The 19,742-nt window shown below is 37.5% G+C and overlaps 1 protein-coding gene across 3 annotated transcripts in view; it reads left to right on the top strand.

Moving 5' to 3' along the window:
• The window catches only part of SESN3 (sestrin 3), a 70,533-nt gene that overhangs the window by 26,381 nt on the left and 24,410 nt on the right, over window positions 1–19,742 (top strand). For all 3 annotated transcript variants that reach the window (XM_041730039.1, XM_041730041.1, XM_041730040.1), the window contains exons 2-3: window positions 15,863–15,928; window positions 18,520–18,717. In XM_041730039.1, coding sequence (XP_041585973.1) covers window positions 15,863–15,928; window positions 18,520–18,717 — 264 coding nt within the window. The remainder of the gene's footprint in view (window positions 1–15,862; window positions 15,929–18,519; window positions 18,718–19,742) is intronic.

Below are 19,742 nucleotides of genomic sequence, written 5' to 3'. Positions count from 1 at the left end.
CCATGCAGTGACCCCAACATGGGACTTGATCCTGGGATTCCAGGATCATGCCCTGAGCCAAAGGCAGACACTCAACCACTGAGCCACCCAGGTGCCCCTAAGCCAGTGATTAACTTTATAAAATCATATGTGGGTAGATGATCAATTCAAAGTAAAAGCTAATCCAATGGGTTTTAATGTAGCAGAGAAAGAAGTTTATTGATAAGGTTTCAGATTCCACATTGCAACAAACTTTTAAAAGCTACCATCCACCCAGTTGTAGTACCAAAGAATGTGCAAAATTATGTGAAAAGGCTATTAAAATACACCTTCCTTTTCAATTTTTGAGGCCAGATTTTGTTCATTTGTACAATCACCACAACAGCAATAGTTTGAATGCAGAAGCAAATATAAGACTCCAGTTCCTTTTAATTAAGCCAGATATTGTACCAATGTAAAATAACGCTCCCCTTCTCAGTGATTTTTTTGCTGCTGTATATAGTCTCAAAAAATTCATTTGTGTTAACATGTAATGGGTTATTACTTCTGCTTTTACTTAAAAAAAAATACTTATTTATTAGTGAGAAAGGACAAGCATGGGAGAGAGGGAGAAGCAGGCTCCTTGCTGAGCAGGAAGCAGGACCTAGGGCTTGATCCCAGGACCCTGAAATCATGATCTGAGCTGAAGGCAGATGCTTAACCGACTGAGCCACTCAGGTGCCCCTGTTTTTACTTTTAAATGAATAATACTTCAAAATGTTCTTTGGTTTAATTTCTTAAATGATAATTATTGATATTATTTACATAAAAGCTTTTGGGGTCAATAATTTTTAATATAGAGGTCCTGATACCAAAAAGTTTGTAAACCATCCATTTAAATGAGCATAACGGGGGCACCTGGGTGGCTCAATCAGCTGAGCATCCGACTCTTGGTTTCAGCTCAGGTCCTGATCTCTCAGGGTTAGGGAGTCTGCTTGAGGTTCTCCCCTGCCTCTGCCTCCCCCTGCCACCCCGCCCAACTCGTGCATGCTCTCTCTCTTTCAAATAAATAAATCTTTAATAAAAAAAATGAACATAACAACTCATGATTTTAATTCTGATTACAATAGATTTTAAATTTACCTGTGTACATTAAAGCACAATTTGGTAGTTCTTCTTTATAGATTTAGAGGTTGACACCATCTAACTTCATAGAAATGAAGTTAATGAGAATTCATTATCATTTTATTATTCAGATCAGATTTTCTATTCCAGGCAAAAATTAAAACATACCAGTCCTTTTCAAAACTAAACAAAAACTTGTTTTTCTTTTAAATTTCATTACAACTGAAGTTAAATATAATTCAATGTAAAATCAAACACACTTTAATTTGCTCAGCTGTTGTGTTCCTGCAAGACTGTGTGAAAGGCACTTTCTCAACGTAAATTAGCATGAGTTTCTTGTTATTTTTACTACTCAGTGTGTAAAGTGGTTAAAATGCTTACATTTTGTCAATCTCCAGAAATCAATTGTATTTAATGTTTTTTTCCTGATTCCTCTAAGCTAAGCAAGTGATCTGCATTTTGTTAATCATTGTGTTTTGAAAGATCTGGAAACTGTCCTGGCAATCTGTGTTCCATTAGAGTAACCTAAAGGCCTTTTGATTTTGTTACAACCTAGGTGGTAGATGCTGAGTATAGAAATTTGAGTTAAAAGTATGTTTCCCTGGGGTGCCTAGTGGCACAGTTGGTTAAGTGTCTGGTTCTTGGTTTTTTTGCTAGAATCGTGAACTCAGGGTCTTGAGATCAAGCCTCCCAACAGGCTCAATGTACAGACTCTTTCCCTCTCCCGCTCTCAGAATTCACTCTCTCCCTCCCTCTCCCTCTTCCTCTTCCCCTTCCCCTTATACTCTTTCTCTAAAATAAGTACAGCCTTAAAAAACAAAACCGTGTTTCCCTCATATACAAGGGAACTACATTTATAGCATTTTTTTTGTTTCTCCAAAAGACTAGTAGTATCGACCATGTACTATTATGAGAATATTATGTAACTGTAATTGTCTCTAATGGAAGTCTTACTTTCTAAAACTCCCGATTTTAATTTCTTATAATCTAATTAAGACCTAACTTTAATAATAAAACTTTCAAAATCAAGGAGAGTTTTTATTATTACATAATACAAAACTTTAAACACTGTAGAGAAGTAAAGCCCTTCTTAATACTTTTTTGGGGCTTGGGGAGAGATCCTATAATTGGTGGTAGAAGTATATTGTCTATATGTTAATAGAGACGTATTGAGTTTAGGTAGTTATTATAGACTTGCATTATCTCAGATACAAAGAGTAATAGTTCTCTCCTCATCGTCTTGGGCTTGAGCCCAAAATTTTAATAGCATTTTCAGCAAGTGTATTTCTTAGTTCTGCATCTCTAAAAAAGAAGTGCTCAACACTGAAAAGCTTATATAGGAGCCTTTGTTGTTCAGGATTAGTGTCACAGCATGTAATAGCATTATTACTAATTTCTAGAAAATATTACAAATTATAGGAATTTGCAGATATTACTTGTTTTATAAATATAAGAAAATAAATAGGAAAAGGTGTCCCATAGGGAACCAGGGGGTACAAGGAAGGAATGGATTGATATCCAGCACTGTGTTTGTTAGTTTAACTTACTGTTGTTTCTCAATAAGAATACAGAGAATGGCCTCAAGTCAACAGGATGCTTTTGCCCTGTTGAAGGAAGGGAAAAAGGATAGAAGAGCCTGTACCAGACTCTTGTCTCCTTAGTTCAGTTCAACAAGTATATATGAGTACCCTATTATTTTCATGTTGCTGTGCTGTAATACTACAGATATTGTATCAGAAATTGATCCTTCTCTTTAAGGAGCTTCTTATTTGTAAGGAGTGATAAGATAATACCCTATGTTAATAGTTACAAGAAAGAGAAACACAATTGTGAACCTTAAGAACAGGTTTTGGGTTATTTTGTTTTGTTTTGTTTTTTAAAAGATTTTATTCATTTGAGATAGAGTGAGAGAAAGGATGATCAGGGAGCAGAGGGAGAGGGAAAAGCAGATTTCCCTCTGAGCAGGGAGCCTGACTTGGAGCTCAGTCCAGAACCCTGAGACCGTGACCTGAGCTGAAGGTGGATGCTTAACCGACTGAGCTACCTGGGCACCCCTAGAAGAATAGGTTTACATTCATAGCAGAACTTGGGAATTGGTAGGAGTGGAGGAAAGACCAAAGGAGATGGTATTTGAGCTGGGTCTTAGAGGAGGAATGGGTAGAATTTCAATAGACACAAAAAAGGGAAGGCAGAGAGTCAGGGAGTGCTGGTTCAAACATATCTAAATTCCACAGAATATGGAAAAGACCTGTCAAATTAGAACCACTGATTTTTAATATATAGGTGAATCTGACTTGATAGATTTATACTACTCTGTGGCATTAGGAAGAAAGTGAAAAAGAGGGTTGTGTTCTTTGCTGCTTGCCTCTGGATGGCCTTGGACATGAACAGGATTTTAGATTTATTTCCAGTTTAAAGGATTAGCTAGTAGTATGATGCTACTCATGTAGTTTAAAGACTAGCCTAGCCCCATCTTTTCATTTCATTTCATTTCATTTCATTTCATTTCATTTCATTTCATTTCATTTCATTTCATTTTGAGAGAGAGAGAGATCATGAGCAGAGAAGAGGGGCAGAGGGAAAGAGAATCCTAACCAGGCTCCATACCCAGTGTGGGGCCCAACATGGGGCTCTATCTCAGGATTCTGAGATCATGACCTGATTTGAAATCAAGAGTTGGATTCTTACTGACCAAGACATTCAGGCATTCCTCCCATATTTGTTTTTAATACTTCTACTTATATAAGTTTGTGTCACTCTGTGATTGTATAGAGTGCTAGTGGTCCTTTTGTTTTTACAAGTTTGCTATTCATGGTCAGTATGTAAATAGAAAAACTTGCCTGCATTTTGCACAGAATTCATCATGTGTTCTAGTGAATACATTTAAGAGATTTTTGTTACTAATCATGGGAAAGCTCATTTAGAAATTCAGCTATACTATGGTGCAAATTTAATTCATTAGCTACCCTTTATTATATAGATATACCTATTTAATTATTTTATTGATGGGATGAGGCTCATTCATATTCACATACTTAAGTGCATCTACTATAGCCACTATTATTACTGATATCTGCTAAATGATAGTCATATTCAGTAGGTGAGTTTGTCTGTCTTTAGGCCCACTACTGGTAAAACAAATTAACCGAACAGTTCTACCAAACAGCACACCGAGGCAAATGGCAAACCTCGGCACACTGAGGTTTTTTGTTTATTTAATGAGAGTTACTTAGTCATGATGTCTCATTTCTTGGAACTCATTTTTTGAAAAATAAACAAAAAAGATATTGTTATTCAAATGATCATTACATAAAACTTTCAGAATTGGACCAGATGTTTGCCTCACAATGTAGACTATATCAAGTTAAAATACTCAAAGGTGAACAAGGCACTATCCAGGCCTACCTGGAGCTGACAGCTTAGCAGGGGAATGAGAAGGTAAAGAAATTACTATAATACACTGGGCAGGAGGTGCCTGGGTGGCTCATGCGGTTAAGTGGCTGCCTTTGGCTCCCGTCGTGATCTCAGGGTCTTAGGATCAAGCCTGCATTGGCCTCCCCACTCAGGGGGGGAGTCTGCTTCTCCCTCTCCCTCTCCCTCTACTCCCCCCTCAAATAAAAAAAATAAAACCTTTACAAAAAATACACTGGATAAGTGCTTTGCTTTTGGTGGAAGTGTTCTGAGATTTCAAGGTAGGTAAAATTTTAGTCAATGTGTGTTGGTAACGAATCGCTGAAATTCCGTTAACAAGGTCTTTGCATTGTTCTTCTAGTGGCTCTAGCCATGGTTGGAGCTGTTGTTGCTGCAAGGATTTGATAGGCTGCATTTCACTTGGTTAGTTAAAAGGAGTCCCCTCCTGGTCTAGGGCTCTGAAAAGGATCTCTCACCTGTGAAGGGAAATTTTGAGTGCCCTGGGGAGCATCAGTGCATTTCTGCCATACCCTGCAGTGCCTGGTTGGGCTCCTGATGCTTCGTGGTTCTTTGCATACCGTAGGTCCAAGTAACAAGAGAGATTTGGGAGTGATTTGAAAGATTCTCATCCTTGGTGCGGTTACCATTCTCTGCTACCAGATCTTTTCTCATGAAATGGCCTTAGTTAGATCTCAGTTATCCTGCAAGCCAATACATACTTTACCAGTATCCTGCAAGCCAATACATACTTTAATCTAGTGTAGGAGAGGTCACAACTTTGTTAAATTATCTTTTAGGCCATTTGGGGGTGGTGGGACCATAATGTATATTCCATATCATTACAGAAACTTAAATTTGAGTTTACCATAAAATTACCAGTCTATTATAATTAATCTTAAAGCCTGTTCTTTTCTCATGGAGGTAGTGGTAGAGTTTTTATCTCTGTGTTCCTTTCCATTTGCCCTTTTTCTCTGAAATATGTCATATCACCAATTTCTCTAAACCCAGTTATTATCCCTGAAATTGTCTGTCAAGGAACAAAAAGTTGGCATCACCATTATCGCATAGCATAGAGCCACCTGTCCATCTGTGCCTTTCTGCAGTGGTTTGTGCCAAGTGTGAGACACCTGTGAAGAATAGGAGACTCAACAACTGAAATGTACTATTTGTATTGATCATTGGAGTTGGCTTCCTTATCGTCACACTTAAAAATTTTGTTTGGGGAATGTGTTTCATTATGTAAGATGTTTTGCCACTGTTGTATGTTTAATAAAAACCCATGTCAAAGATATTAAACTACCTTCTTGGATTTATTTGTTTGTTTTGTTTTAAATAGGCTCCATACCCAATATGGGGCTTGAACTCATGACCCTAAGATTAAGAGGCACATGGTCTACCACCTGAGCCAGCCAGCTGCCCCCTCAGGATATTCTAAAAAGCTAAAGGATCATTGTGCACAGTGGAGTCAAATTTCTGTTTTGCCATAATTTTTATATGTTGAAGATTTTAAAAACCTCTAAATATCTCTCTGTAAAGTTAATGGTACATATTATTTAATATTTTTCTCTCCTGAAAGAGAGAAATTCATAAGCAGTTTTTATATCTTAATAAATAGAAGGTGCATGTGTTCTGCTTTCCCATGATACTGGCGAGATAAGGAAAAATGAAATTTAATAATTTAAAAGTATTTAGGAGCAGGAAGTGCAGCACCTAATTCTCCAGGGTAGTCAGCTTTTTAGGGCCAAGTGATTTGTTGATCACCTCTAAAAACTCACAATTTTAAGAATTCCTGACTTCCAAGTATCCTTAACTTGCTAGAGATTAATTTATATAAAGTTATCTGGTAAATTGCCTAGCTGTTACATGTCAAAAGAAGCAGTTTTCTAAAGATAATTAATCTTTATCCTTTCAGTGTTTTGTTTTCTAGCAGATAATGATTTAACAGGCATAATCTCCACTGATGAATTTCAAGCATAATTTCTTTCAGCTATAATAACACATCTGAAAAAAGAAACTTTTCTCATGGTAGCATTCTTGACCTTCCAACCCTTGTAAAACAATCTTAGAACACATAACTGACAGAGTCTTAGTTCCTATTTTATAGCTAGTTTCTTTTCTTGATTGAAATTATGGAATTTTATGGAAAAAAATTCAACAAATCCTGTGACTACTGTCTAAGACATTTGAAAACAAAGCCCAATTAAATTTACTATTGTCTAAAGTTTCTTAAGATTGAGACACCCAGGTGGCTCAGTTGGTTAAGCATCTGCCTTTGGCTCAGGTCATGATCTGAGAATCCTGGGATAGAGCCCCCAAGTCACTTTGGGGCCCCTGCTCAGGAGAGTCTGATTCACCCTCTCCCTCTGCCCCTGCTTGCGTGCTCTCTCAGTCTCTCTTTCTCTCTCATGCTCTGACTTGAATAAATAAAAACTTAAAAAAAAAATCGTTTCTTAAAATTTTCTATAACCTTTTATTTTTTAACATTAAAGTCAACATTTTAGAAATTTTGTTCTATTTAGATAGTGATTTGAACATTGATATCAAATAAAGATTCCGAAGAATGGTATCTTCCAACATTATTGTCATTATAGTTAACTTGTTGGTTTTCTAGTTTTAATATGCAAATCTATTTTTATTTTATTTTTATAGGTACTTTTTTTTTTTGAAGGTTTATTTACTGATTTGAGGTGAGGGCAGAGGGAGACAGAGAGAGAATCCTCAAGCAGACTCCCCTCAGAGTATGGAGCCGGACATGGGGCTTAATTCCAGGACTCTGAGATCATGACCTGAGGCTGAAATCAAAAGTCAGCTGCTTTGACCGACTGAGCCACTGAGATGCCCTTAAAGTTACTTTAATGCGTGTTTATTATGTGCATGTTCATTTCTGAAATTTTAACCATTTTGTATTTTTGCATCATTCCAGTTGCTAAAATCAGGATTAAGTGAGGCTGTGGAACAATGCTGTACCATAGATACTTCGGTGATGACTAGAAATATCCTAGCTTTGCATTGTGCAGCATGACACTCACTAGCCACATGTGACTATTGCACTTTCAAATGTAACAAGTGCATTAGGGCACTAAATTTTTAATTTTATTTAAGGTTAGCCTAAGTTGAAATAACCATATGTGACTACTGTAATGGACAGTGCAGCTAAAAAAAACCCTCAAGGGCTAGTTTTGGGATTTTAGATTTTCTCTAATTTTTTTTTTCATTTTTTAAAGTAATCTCTATGCCCAACATGGGCCTTGAACTCACAACCCCAAGATCAAGAGTCATATGCTCCACCAACTGAGCCAGCCAGGCACCCCAGGATTTTAGATTTTCATAGAAGCAGAACAAGGCCATTGTACAAGATTCGCTAGTATGATCAAAGCCATTTGTTTCTGTAGAGTAAGTATCAGCTTTATACTTAAAAACAGGAAAATATGGCAGTATTATTCCTCAAAATTACTGTGGCTGCAGGTGACTTTCACTTCTAGAACAACCCTTGAGTTCTCTTTGTTTAGAAAATATAGCTATTCTAGTTTGGGATATTTTGTTTTGTTTTACAGTAGGGACAGTTGGCAGAAGAAAAATAAAACTAAGACCTTAGTATGTATTATGCTTTGCATTTTTTTATGTGTTATCTTCTCAAAGCCTCCCCACCCGTAGGAAAGCTAAGACGTTGAATTGACATTATTCCTAGTTAGGAGGGGAAACTATTTCTCAATTCTTATGGCTGAGGAGGGTGTGTGGAGAGGATGACTTAAAGATTTAGTTGGGAAAAGGCAGTTACAGGATTTGGCAACTGTTGAATGCAGGCTCCTAGGATGAAGAGTCCAAGATAACTTGGCGTTAGAGCCAGGGCCACTGGTGCATGCAGTGATTTTATTCAGACAGGAAAGTGAAAAGGGACAGTGGGTTTGATGTGGAAGATTTTTTTTAAAAAAGATTTTATTTATTTGAGAGAGAGGCACATAAGCAGGGGGAGGGGCAGAGGGAGAGGAAGAAGCAGGACAACCACCTCCCCATCCCTCTACCCTCCCACCCCCAACCCACTTGCTGAGCAGGGAGCCCCATGCCAGGCCCCATCCCAGGACCCTGAGATCATGACCTGAACCAAAGGCAGATGCCCCAGAACATTGGTTTTAAACGTGTTGATTTTAAGGTGTAAATATTATAAACAGATGACTTCACAGGCAGCTCAGAATGCCCCAAATCCAGACCCAAGGGCCAACAAGAGCTCCAAGCTAGATATAAGATTCAGGAGTCAGTTGCCTGCCTTGCTCATTTTCAGTTCACATGTTCTTTTTTCTCCACCCCCCCCCCCCCCCCCCCCCCCCCCAGTACAGGGACTATCACACAATTCAGCCAATTTGGTTTTGTGGAAAGAAGGTGTAATCCCTGGAAGAGAATACTCACTTGAGAGGATGAATATATTTTTTTAAGATCTTATTTATCTATTCATGAGAGACACAGAGAGAGTCAGAGATAAACAGAGGGAGAAGCCTGTTCCCCGCAAGAAGCCCCATGCGGGACTTGATCCCAGGACTCCAGGATCACACCCTGAGCCAAAGGCTGACGCTCAACCACTGAGCCACCAGGTTGCCCTTAGAATGAATATTAATGAAAGAAATGCAGGGGATGTCCAGGAAAAATGTAAAAGTGGTCAAAGACTAAGTAGGATGGGTGGTCCAATGTTATAGAAGCAACCAAGAGTGGACTTGTACAGAAGACAGATCTGCATCGTGAATCCTGCTAGGAGGCAAGAAAGCTGGTGATTACGTAAGGAGCATCTCAGCTGGGATCTGAAGTGTGCTTACATAAAAAGCACAAAGTAGTGGTTGCCAAGGGCTGGGGGTTGAGGGGAATGCAGAGTTGTTGTTCAATGGGTATAAAGTTTCAGTTATGCAAGATAAAAAAAAAATCCTAGACATCTGTTGTACAATGTACTTACAGTTAGCAATTCTGTACTGTACGCTTGATTTGTTAAGAGGGTAGATCTCATGTTATGGGTTTTTTACCATAAATTTTTCAAAGGAAAAAAAAAGTTGTTATTTTTCGGGAAACTGTTACATGAGCAGACATTGAGACAAGGATTCTTGGAACTGGCTGATTTTGTTGGTTTGTTTTTCCTGAATTGCCCTTATCCGGACTCACTCTTAATTTCGTTGAGAGCGTTTCCGCAATGACGCTAAAATGCTTGGTTATGGGATTAGTATGTGTGATCATCAAACTGATAATTCTGTGGAGAAATCATTTATCATTTCCAAAAAAACACTAAAATGCCTAAGATATGATTTTTTTTAAAAAAAATTGAAGAGTCTAGAACAGTGCCATTTGGTAGAACCTTCTGTGTTAGCACATGGGAAAGTCTACACTGTCCTTTATAGTAGCCATGGGTACATGTGACTGCTGGGCACAGGAACGGTGACTAGTGATTGAGGAACTGTACTTTTAACTTTATTCAATTTTAATTAATTTAAATGTAAGTCACATGTGATTGATAGCTACCATACAAGGCAACACAGGTCTAGAGATTCAGATTGTTAATCAAGGGTATGAATGAAGTAGGAACTCATTCCTGGACATTTTGGATTTGAAATGAAAGCTGAGGAAAGGTGTTACAGGGTATTACAGGAGAACGGAAGTTCAGCTTATGGTTTTTTTTTTTTTTAATTTTTATTTATTTATGATAGTCGCAGAGAGATAGAGAGAGAAGCAGAGACACAGGCAGAGGGAGAAGCAGTCTCCATGCACCGGGAGCCCGACGTGGGATTCGATCCCGGGTCTCCAGGATCGCGCCCTGGGCCAAAGGCAGGCGCCAAACCGCTGCGCCACCCAGGGATCCCTCAGCTTATGGTTTTAAGATGAATCTTTGGGATATGGTGCCGTCCTCTTTCTTTTGGGTTTGACCTAAACTTTCAAAACATACACCAACAACGTAGTTGGGGGAAAAAAAGAACTTAGAAAGATGAATTCATAGTAGAATTTGTGAACTGCCTTGATCACTTTTTAAATTTTATTTTTCAAATATATTTGTTTATATTCTTATAACTATATGAAGCAGCTGAGACAATAGTAGAATCCTCACCAAAAAGGTGCTCCTTTTACAGAAGCAGGAAGTAGGCTGACTATTTCAGGAGTGGCACCATTTTAAAAACCTAAGCGAAGAAGGGTACATCATGGCAAAACTTAAAAATGATGTTAGTTTTCAGGGTTGGCTCCATTGGTTAAGTGTCTGACTCTTGGTTTCAACTCAGGTCATGATCTCAGGGTCATGACATCTCCCCCTGCCCCACACACACACTTATGTGCTATCTCTGTCTCTCTCTCAAATACCTTAAAATCTTTAAAAAGCAATGCTGTTAACTTTTCCCTTCCTTTTAGTGTTTAAGCAGCTCTCTTAAGTCAGGCCACATCATCGCCCCCCCCTCCCCCCAGGCTATTGCAGTAACTCCCCACCGGAGATGTTTTTGTTGGTTGGTTGGTTTGTGTTAGTCTTCGGCCCAGGGGCTATGTCACTCCCAGAATTATATTATTTAAAAAATTGTTTTCTATAAAAAACTGTATTATTATTATTGACTATATGACACATCTCTACATAAGAAGTTTTACCTCAAATATGTATCATGAAAAGTTCCCATCACATTTTTGGATGCTTTTTTTTTTCACTTTTAAAAGTGAATGGGTTAAGTGGGCATTTTCTCAGCTGATGAAAATAAAATTGGTAAAACATTTTTGTTAGCACTTATGACCTAAAAGGATATCCACATCTAGGATTCTTCCTAAAGAATCTATCCTAAATACTGTAAAACCTGTCCTTTGTACAAAATCTCTTTGTACAAAGATACTCAGCATTATTTATAATAATAAAAACTGGACATAACTTTAATGTTCAACGAAAGAGGAATGACTAAGTGGCAATAGTTAAAATGATGTCTTCCCACATCACCTAGTGTATGTATCTGCTCTGAAGTATGTCAGAGGCCGAATGGTTGGTTGGTTGCATGCATTTCTGCCAGGCTAGTCCTTATTTGTATCCAGCATGTTGTAAATACCCCATGAATTATTGCTGACTAAATGACCAAATGAATGTCGACACAAATGAAATTGAGTTTTTGTTGCTTCTTATCAATTGGTCAAAACGAAGAGAGATATTATGTTCTTTGAAGTACAGCAGCACACAGTTCCATTTGTAATGAAGACGTATTTCAGATTTAAACATCTGTTCCAGAAAATATTTTTGTAGGTAAAATAATAATTTCAAGCATATAAAGATGTATTCAATTGATAAATGCATCAAATAGTGATTTTTATAAACAAATCATATTACTAATGCATCATTCTTTGTCTCCTCCCAAAGTCCCTTTGTACACCTTCAGTTTTTTGCTCCCTGTATTTTCTCTCCGTTTTACATATATTTTTATAAATATAAATAAAAACCTTCACTTATCTTCCTATTGGCATTTTCCTCCTCAAACCTGTGATAGGTCCTCACAGTCAGTTTCTCTTAACTACTTTATTCATTCGAAACGATTCATCATCAAGGAAATTGCTTTTCACATATGACTGTGTTAGGCTATATCATATAGAGAGTATTTAAAATTTTGTTTTCTATAACTCACAGAGGTAGCAGAGGAAGAAATCTATTATTTTCTTCTAAATTTTTTTTCTGGGTTAAACTAGATTGTGGTTGATGTAGACAGGAAATGCCGATATTAGAAATTCTAAATTACTCCTTTTTACATAGAGTCTTCTAGTATATTTGACCAGTAGGCTAAAGATGTATGTGTCATCCCTTTATAAATACAACCTAAATGCCTAGTTCTTTCTGACACTTGAGCAGGTTTAGATGATCATTATTCAATATATTTGTTCTGATAGAATTCTGAACATTGATGGAGATTATGTGCCATGGTCATGAGGGCAGGGACCCTTTCTGTTTTGCTTGCCCTGTACCCCCTGAGTCTAACAGAGGTGATCAGGTTCTTAAAAAAAAAAAAAAAAAAAAAATCATTGAGTGTGCCTTAGCTGCCTGCCTACTTTTGTCAGTTTGTTTTGTAACTGCTGCTTGTTGAAATAAGGGATTGGAATAACTGTTTTGTGTTTGGCAGGCTCTTTGATTTTAAGGAACAAAAAGGATTCTGGTTACCTTCTAGAGAGTGGAGTGAAGGATGGAAAAGAGGAAAAGACATAGGAGAGCCCATGATTAGACTTGATTTCCTCTAGGGACTCCCTAGAAACACTGGTGCTTTTGCCCTTAGAAGCAGTTATCTATTGTTGCCTTTTCTAATGCTGCTTTACTGTGTTCTCTGCCTCTGCCTTCTGAGTGCTATGTTGTTGCTCTTCTCTTTATCAGAGTGCATTGGTTTCATACACCTGTAGTAACTCTAGAATCTTTTCCTTTTTTAAAGATTTTATTTATTCACAAGAGACATAGAAAGAGAGAGAGAGAGGCAGAGAAATAAGCAGAGGGAGAAGCAGGCTCCCGCAGGGGAGCCTGACGCCGTACTCAATCCCAGGACCCTGGGATCACAACCTGAGCCAAAGGCAGACGCTCAACTACTGAGCCACCCAGATGTCCCTAACTCTAGAATCTTAAATGGTCCAGTGAATTACCCTCAGTTGTGTTTGGGCAGAACTTTTGCATCAGGGCACCCATAGGTTGCAGATAAGCTTCTGTGCTGGTCTAGTCTGCTATGGCCGGAAACAAGGTCATGTGAAGTAGATGTTGCCCATTTTGGATAAGGAACCATTTTAGAGTCACTTCCTCGCTTTAGAAGTTTCCTGAGGAGGGCTTGGTGACACCTAAAGCTTAACATACTACTTTCCCAATAGACCTCTGTTCTCATGCTCTTCAGTCTTCCAAGCATTCTTTATAATCTTTGTAAACCATGGCATAGTCTCTGTTTTGTTTTTATTGAAGTATAATTGCCATACATTATGTTAGTTTCAGGTGTACAACACAATGATTCAACATTTGTATACATTGCAGAATTATTACCATCATAAGTCTAGTTACCATCTGTCACTATGTACACTCACACATTGTTTTGGTCTTGTGATGAGAACTTTTAAGATTTACTTTCTTAGCAACTTTGAAATTTGCTATACAATATTATTGACTGTAGTCACCATGCTGTACATCATAATCCTGTGACTTATAACTGAAAGTTAGTACCTCTTTAATCCCCTTCACTAGCTTGCCCACCTCTCTACCCTTCTGCCTCTAGCAAACACCAGTCTATTTTCACTATCTAGGAGTTTGGTTTGGTTTTGTGTGTTCATTTGTTTTATCATTTGGATTCCACATGTAAGTGAAATCTACAGTGTTTATCTTTTTCTAACTTAGGTCACTTAGCATAATATCCTCAAGGTCTGTCCATGTTGTCACAAATGGAAAGATTTCTATCTTTCTTATGGCTGAGAAGTAATCCATTTTATGTATATAGTATACCATGTTTTCTTTAGCCATTCATCTATTCATGAACACTTAGAATCTATTTCCATATCTTGATTATTATAAATAATGCTGCAATAAACATAGGAGTGTATGTGTTTTTTCAAAGTAATGTTTTCCTTTTCTTCAGAAAAATACCCAGAAGTAGAATGGTTAGATCATAGAGTAATTCTAATTTTAATTTTTTGCGGACCCTCCATACCGTCTTTCACAGTGTCTACGCCAGTTTGCATCCCTCTAACAAGGCATGAGAATTCCTTTCTCTCTACATCCTTGTTAACACTTGTTTCTTGTGTTCTTGAGTTTAGCCATTCTGACAGGTGTGAGGTGTTACCTCATTGTGGTTTTGATTTGCATTTCCCTGATGATGAGGGATGTTGAGTATCTTGTCATGTGTCTCTTGGCCATCTGAACGTCTTCTCTGAAAAAAAGTCTATTCAGATCCTCTGCCCATTTTTTTAAATTGAGTTTTTTTTTTCTTTTGAGTTATATGAGTTCTTTATATATTTTGGATATTAACCCCTTATCAGGTATCTGATTTGCAAATATCTTCTCTACTGATGCGACATTATAGATATTACACTTAAATGGGGATAACCAAAATATTTTTTAATTAAAAAAATTTAACAAAAAAATTAAAAACTTCAAAAAAAAAATCTAACAAACATGCCATTAGTCATCTACCACTTAAATAGAGTAGCAAGTAGAACAATAAACATTGCTATATTCTCCATTTCTTACATTAAGTTAACCTCTATTTCTCCAGCTTATACAGTTTTCTTACTTAAAGCTTCAAAACTTTATATTAGATATGTTTATTCCTATTTTGTTCAGGAAAAAACCCCACAGGTCAAGTCATCACTTTAGGGAGTTGTGTGTAATCCTCTGAATTCAACCTTTCCTGGAGCTTTCAGATTGAGCACTGTTAGTGCACTAGTGTACTATTAGATATGATTTTATTATGGAGATCGAAAGTTTTTAGTCTTGTCAAAATGAGCTAAAAATCTCTGGTGCTGTAGAATATGACTGAGGGAAATGAAATTTGGAAGTGCATTGTGTATCCAGCACTGGAGGAGGAGGTTATTACCCCATTATCTTTTTTTTTAAAGTTTTTATTTTAATTTCAGTTAATGTGCTGATTATATAGTGTGTATACACACACACATATACACACAAGTGTTATATTAGTTTCAAGCATACAATATAGTGATTCAGCACTTCGTACGTCACATGATGTTCATCACAAGTGCACTCCTTATCCATCACCTATGCCACCCATCCCTCTGCCCACCTCCCCACTGGTAGTCATCAGTTTGTTCTCTCTAGTTAAGAGTCTGTTTCTTTATTTCTCTCTCTGTCTCTCCCATTTTTTTTTTCCTTTGCATGTTTGCTTTGTTTCTTAAATTCGACGTAGAAGTAAAATTGTAGGGTATCTGTCTTCTCTGAGTGACCTAATTTGCTTAGCATTTTACTATCTAGCTCCATCCATGTTATGGCAAATGGCAAGATTTTCATTATTTTTTTGTGGCTAATATTCCATTGTATGTACATACCACATTATCTTGATCCACTTATCAATTGATGGACACTTGGGCTGCTTCTGTATCTTGGCTATTGTGAATAATGCTGCTATAAAAATAGGAGTGTGTGTACCCCTTTGGATTAGTGTTCTTGTATTCTTTGGGTAAATACCCACTAGTGCAATTGCTGGATCATAAGATAGTTCTGTTTTTAACTTTTTGAGGAACTTGCCCCATTACCTCATTAGCCCTATGGATTTTTGTGATCTGAGAACCGTCCCTTATTTTGATTTTACATAATTCTGTTTATTCAGTTTGTCTTAGTACCTCAGCAATAAATTTGTACCAATTTAACTTTTCTTAGAAAGTCACCATTAACACAAAACCTTTCTTTTAAAAATAGGATAAAAGAATCCGAGTATCTCAACCTTTGACAAGAGGACCAAGTGCCTTTATTCCAGAGAAGGAAGTAAGTTTATCTGTGTTAAAATATATTACGTGTTTACAAAAAAGTGACTTAATTGTATCAAAGAATATCTCCATTTTTAATATGGAAGTAAACCTATGTTTTGCTCTTGTTCCTTATTTATATGTCAGAACATAGAGATATTTTCTTTTGAACTTCACTTAAAAGTTTGTGTATTTAATAATCTGCCTTCTTATTTTAGAGTTAGTTGTACTATAAGGCTAGAAAAATGTAAATTTTACCATTTTTGATTTCAAACACAACTTTTCTGAACAAAGCTGCTAATAGTAATAAAGTTCTTTTAAATAAAGTTTAATATCAACCTGAAGGTTTTAGGTTTTCAAATGGCCACTGTTTCATGGTGATTTAGTATATTAAGAAACTATATTTTGAAATGAGAAAGGGAGTTTCCCAACTAAACCTATTAAGCAAAACATGCCATGACATCGTTAGTAGTTGTTTGGTTGATTGGTTCTTAGTCTCTTGGGCAGAATGTCAATGCAATCTGTATAATCTGTACCTTTGGTGAGAGTGGGAAGTCAAAACAGTAACTGCAAGAAAGAGAGGTCATAAAATACAATGCAAAAGAAATTCTAATTAGTAGAAGAGTTGTGCCCATTTTGTGGGTGTAAATCTTTATGAAAGGTGACAGCAATGTGCGGGATTTCCTTGATTCCTCGATGCCTCTCAGGTATATGCTTAGGTTAAGAGAAGCTTAAGAACCACTAAATTGAATTTTTCTCTGCTAGGAGGAGTTATTAACTTACTGAATACAATGGTATATACTGATTTCACTATTTACTGTGAAGACATTTATCTTAAAGCACCAGCATTATTCCTGTATTGTTCTGCAAGTAGTCAATAAATGTACAGAGCACCTGCCAGGCATTGTCTTAAAAGAAGGGATGAAGAGAATTCAAAGGATACATGCCAGGTCATGGGCAGAGTCGGTAGTTCATCTTTATTTCACTTTATGAGTGACCTTACCATCTGGATGGAAAGGTGGAAGGAAGGTTAACAGTAATGTTTTGGGAACTCAGTATCTCTAGCTGATCTAGGTGGCCACCAGTCATTAGAGACATGGTTGCATTTGTGCCCATTTCTCCCTACAGTATTGGGGCCACTGTTGGCCGAGAGATTACCTCAGATACATAAAGACTTCCTAAAACACAGTCATTTTCACAGTATATATTTGAAGGTAAGCTGGTTTGCAGGAGCCACCACTGTTTTCAGGACCTCTTGCATCCGTTAACAATCTCTGGCGTCAGTTAAACAAAAGAAACTCTGCTGGGGAAAACAAAACAAAACCAACAAATATTCTACATTTAATTACATGTGGTTGATCTGTATCTTATTGTTTTTACCATCACTTGGTCCCTGTAGTTGACAAAATGGGGGGAAATGGGCAAATGAAAGTGTACTTGGCTTTATAACCAGCTGAACTGAAATTGCTTTTTGACGCCATTGTAATTAACATTTCCTCACAGTTCACACTTTCCAAACATTCTATTTCCTTTGGGATTAGATTTTCCTCAGTCAATAGTGCCTTTGTGTAATTTGTACTTATTTTTCAGAAGAGACTGTGAAGCCAGCCTTAAAGAGTAAACAGAGTTTCTAATAGCAGTATGGATCTTTGGAAAGACCATTAGTCTGGACTTTAGAAAATCTGGATTCTGGACCAGGCTCTGCCATCAACTCAGAGCATGAGCTCGAATTTAATTTTGAATCTGAAATAAGGAATGTATTCTTAAGTCCAGAATTCTAATTCTAAACTATCAATAAATAATGAACCAATCCTAGAAATATTCATCTCATGTCCATTAATTTCCACAGAGCCGGGTCCTTTTACAAGGTGCTAATAAGCTCTTAACACCTTCAGAGCCAATTCTTGGTGTGATGCCCAAGCTGTCATTGTGTATAAGGCTATATATAAGAATCTATTTTTGAGGAAGCACTTTTGATTCCCTAAGATGGAGGATGTCCATTTTAATCACTAACCTTGTTTTTAGTAATTAATACAATAGACTAAAAATAGGAATGACAATATTCTAGTGCCCTTATTAATTTTTCAATTAACATTTTCCTACATATTATCATATTTTCTTTTTTTTGTCCCTCAAAAGACTTCAGGGAGCTTTTCATTTTATGTTGAAATAAAATAAGCAAAAGATCAGGCTGAAAATATCTGTCTTAAAAGAAGGTGATTAAGTATCATCACAGGCAGTTGAGATACAATCCTAACTATAGGAATCAAATGCCACCGCTTTTGCCGCTGCACAAATTGGTATAATAATAGGCCAGGCAACTGGGCCCTGAAAATTTTGCCTTATGTGCCTGGCGCAGCAGATGGAAGCTGCTTTTCTCCAATTTCATAGTTGCATGTTTGATGATTTGACATTTGTTGTTTAATAAATTGTGGTCCCAGAGCCAAAAATGAGTGGTGCTTTCTTTTTTATTTCTGGTATGAGCAACTGCCTAATCTCAGTGTCTGTTCGTATCAAAAGAACATTCATTTGCCTCAAGAGTGGCATAATGTATGTAAACAAAAAAGCCATGACTTCTCAATGATCATTTTGTGTGTCTTCGCTTGTAAGGTTGTCCAAGCAAACACAGTGGATGAACGTACTAACTTTCTTGTGGAAGAATACTCTACATCCGGTCGGCTGGACAACATCACCCAGGTCATGAGTCTCCACACTCAGTACCTGGAGTCGTTCCTGCGGAGCCAGTTCTACATGCTGCGCATGGACGGCCCCCTTCCTCTACCACACAGGCACTACATTGCAATAATGGTGCGCCTGCTTCCCGCTTGCCCCACTTCGCCTGATGTCGCCCTTACTCCTCCTTTCTCCTACCAGTCTGTGTGTGTTGGTGTGTAGAGCGAGGTAGAATTTTCTAGAAGTAAGAACTGAGGAAGCCTGTAACCTTTTGGATATCATGGGTCTTGGATACACGTCGAATGTTCTAGGCATCTCAATGCACTGAATGTTTCCCCTTGAATTTTCAACTTACTCTCTTACGATTAATGATGTTTGTAATGTCCTAAGGAATATCCCTAGCATCCCACAAGTTTTATTTTTGCTCTTGATACTTTGTTTTGTATAGTTAACATAAAATGGTTTGGCGGTGACATCTGATTTACTCATTTTACACATGAAGAATATCACTAATCTGGCCAGATAAAAGTATCCATCAGCACCAATGGAAAAAATTTCTCCAATGAGTTCTAACCCTGCAAAGTATATAGTACTTGGTGCAAACTAGTTAACTAGTTAATGTCTTGGTGGGGGTGGGGAGAGAATTATAAATTGGGATGAGAAGGTTAGAAAGGAGCAGTTTCAGGGGTGGATCATTTCCAGAGAAAAAGAAGGATCTGGCCCAAGTGCCCTGTTGTTGGGAAAGTTTAGGAGAAAAGCTGGACTGGTAGAGCTAGCCTGCAGTTAGCAGATTAGTTTTTCCCAGGTTTAATTTGATGATCTTGTTTATACTCTTAACCAAAGTTTTAACAACAACAAGAAAAGGGCAGCACCCTATGTCCTATCAGCCGACAAACATGACCAAGAGTGTATTCCAGCTTACAATTTTGACGACAGTAAGGCCGAAGGCAGACTTGTAATGATCGCAAACTAAGAAGATAAGCAAGATACAGAAAACAGAATCAGTAGATGGTATTATTTTCCTGAGAAGCAGTGCTAGGGAAAGGAGCGGTGAAAAGCCTGCTTTGAACGGATTTCCCGAAACCATTGGTGTTAAGGCTGGTTTTGACTGCACAGGAAGAAAGGTGTCATGGAGCCTGTCCTAGTAGGGCGATGTTTCC

The sequence above is a fragment of the Vulpes lagopus genome, chromosome 15 (genome assembly GCF_018345385.1).
Source record: "Vulpes lagopus strain Blue_001 chromosome 15, ASM1834538v1, whole genome shotgun sequence".
Taxonomy (NCBI): domain Eukaryota; kingdom Metazoa; phylum Chordata; class Mammalia; order Carnivora; family Canidae; genus Vulpes; species Vulpes lagopus.
The sequence above is the reverse complement of the archived record's forward strand: the minus strand, read 5'-3'. Positions and strand labels throughout refer to the sequence as shown.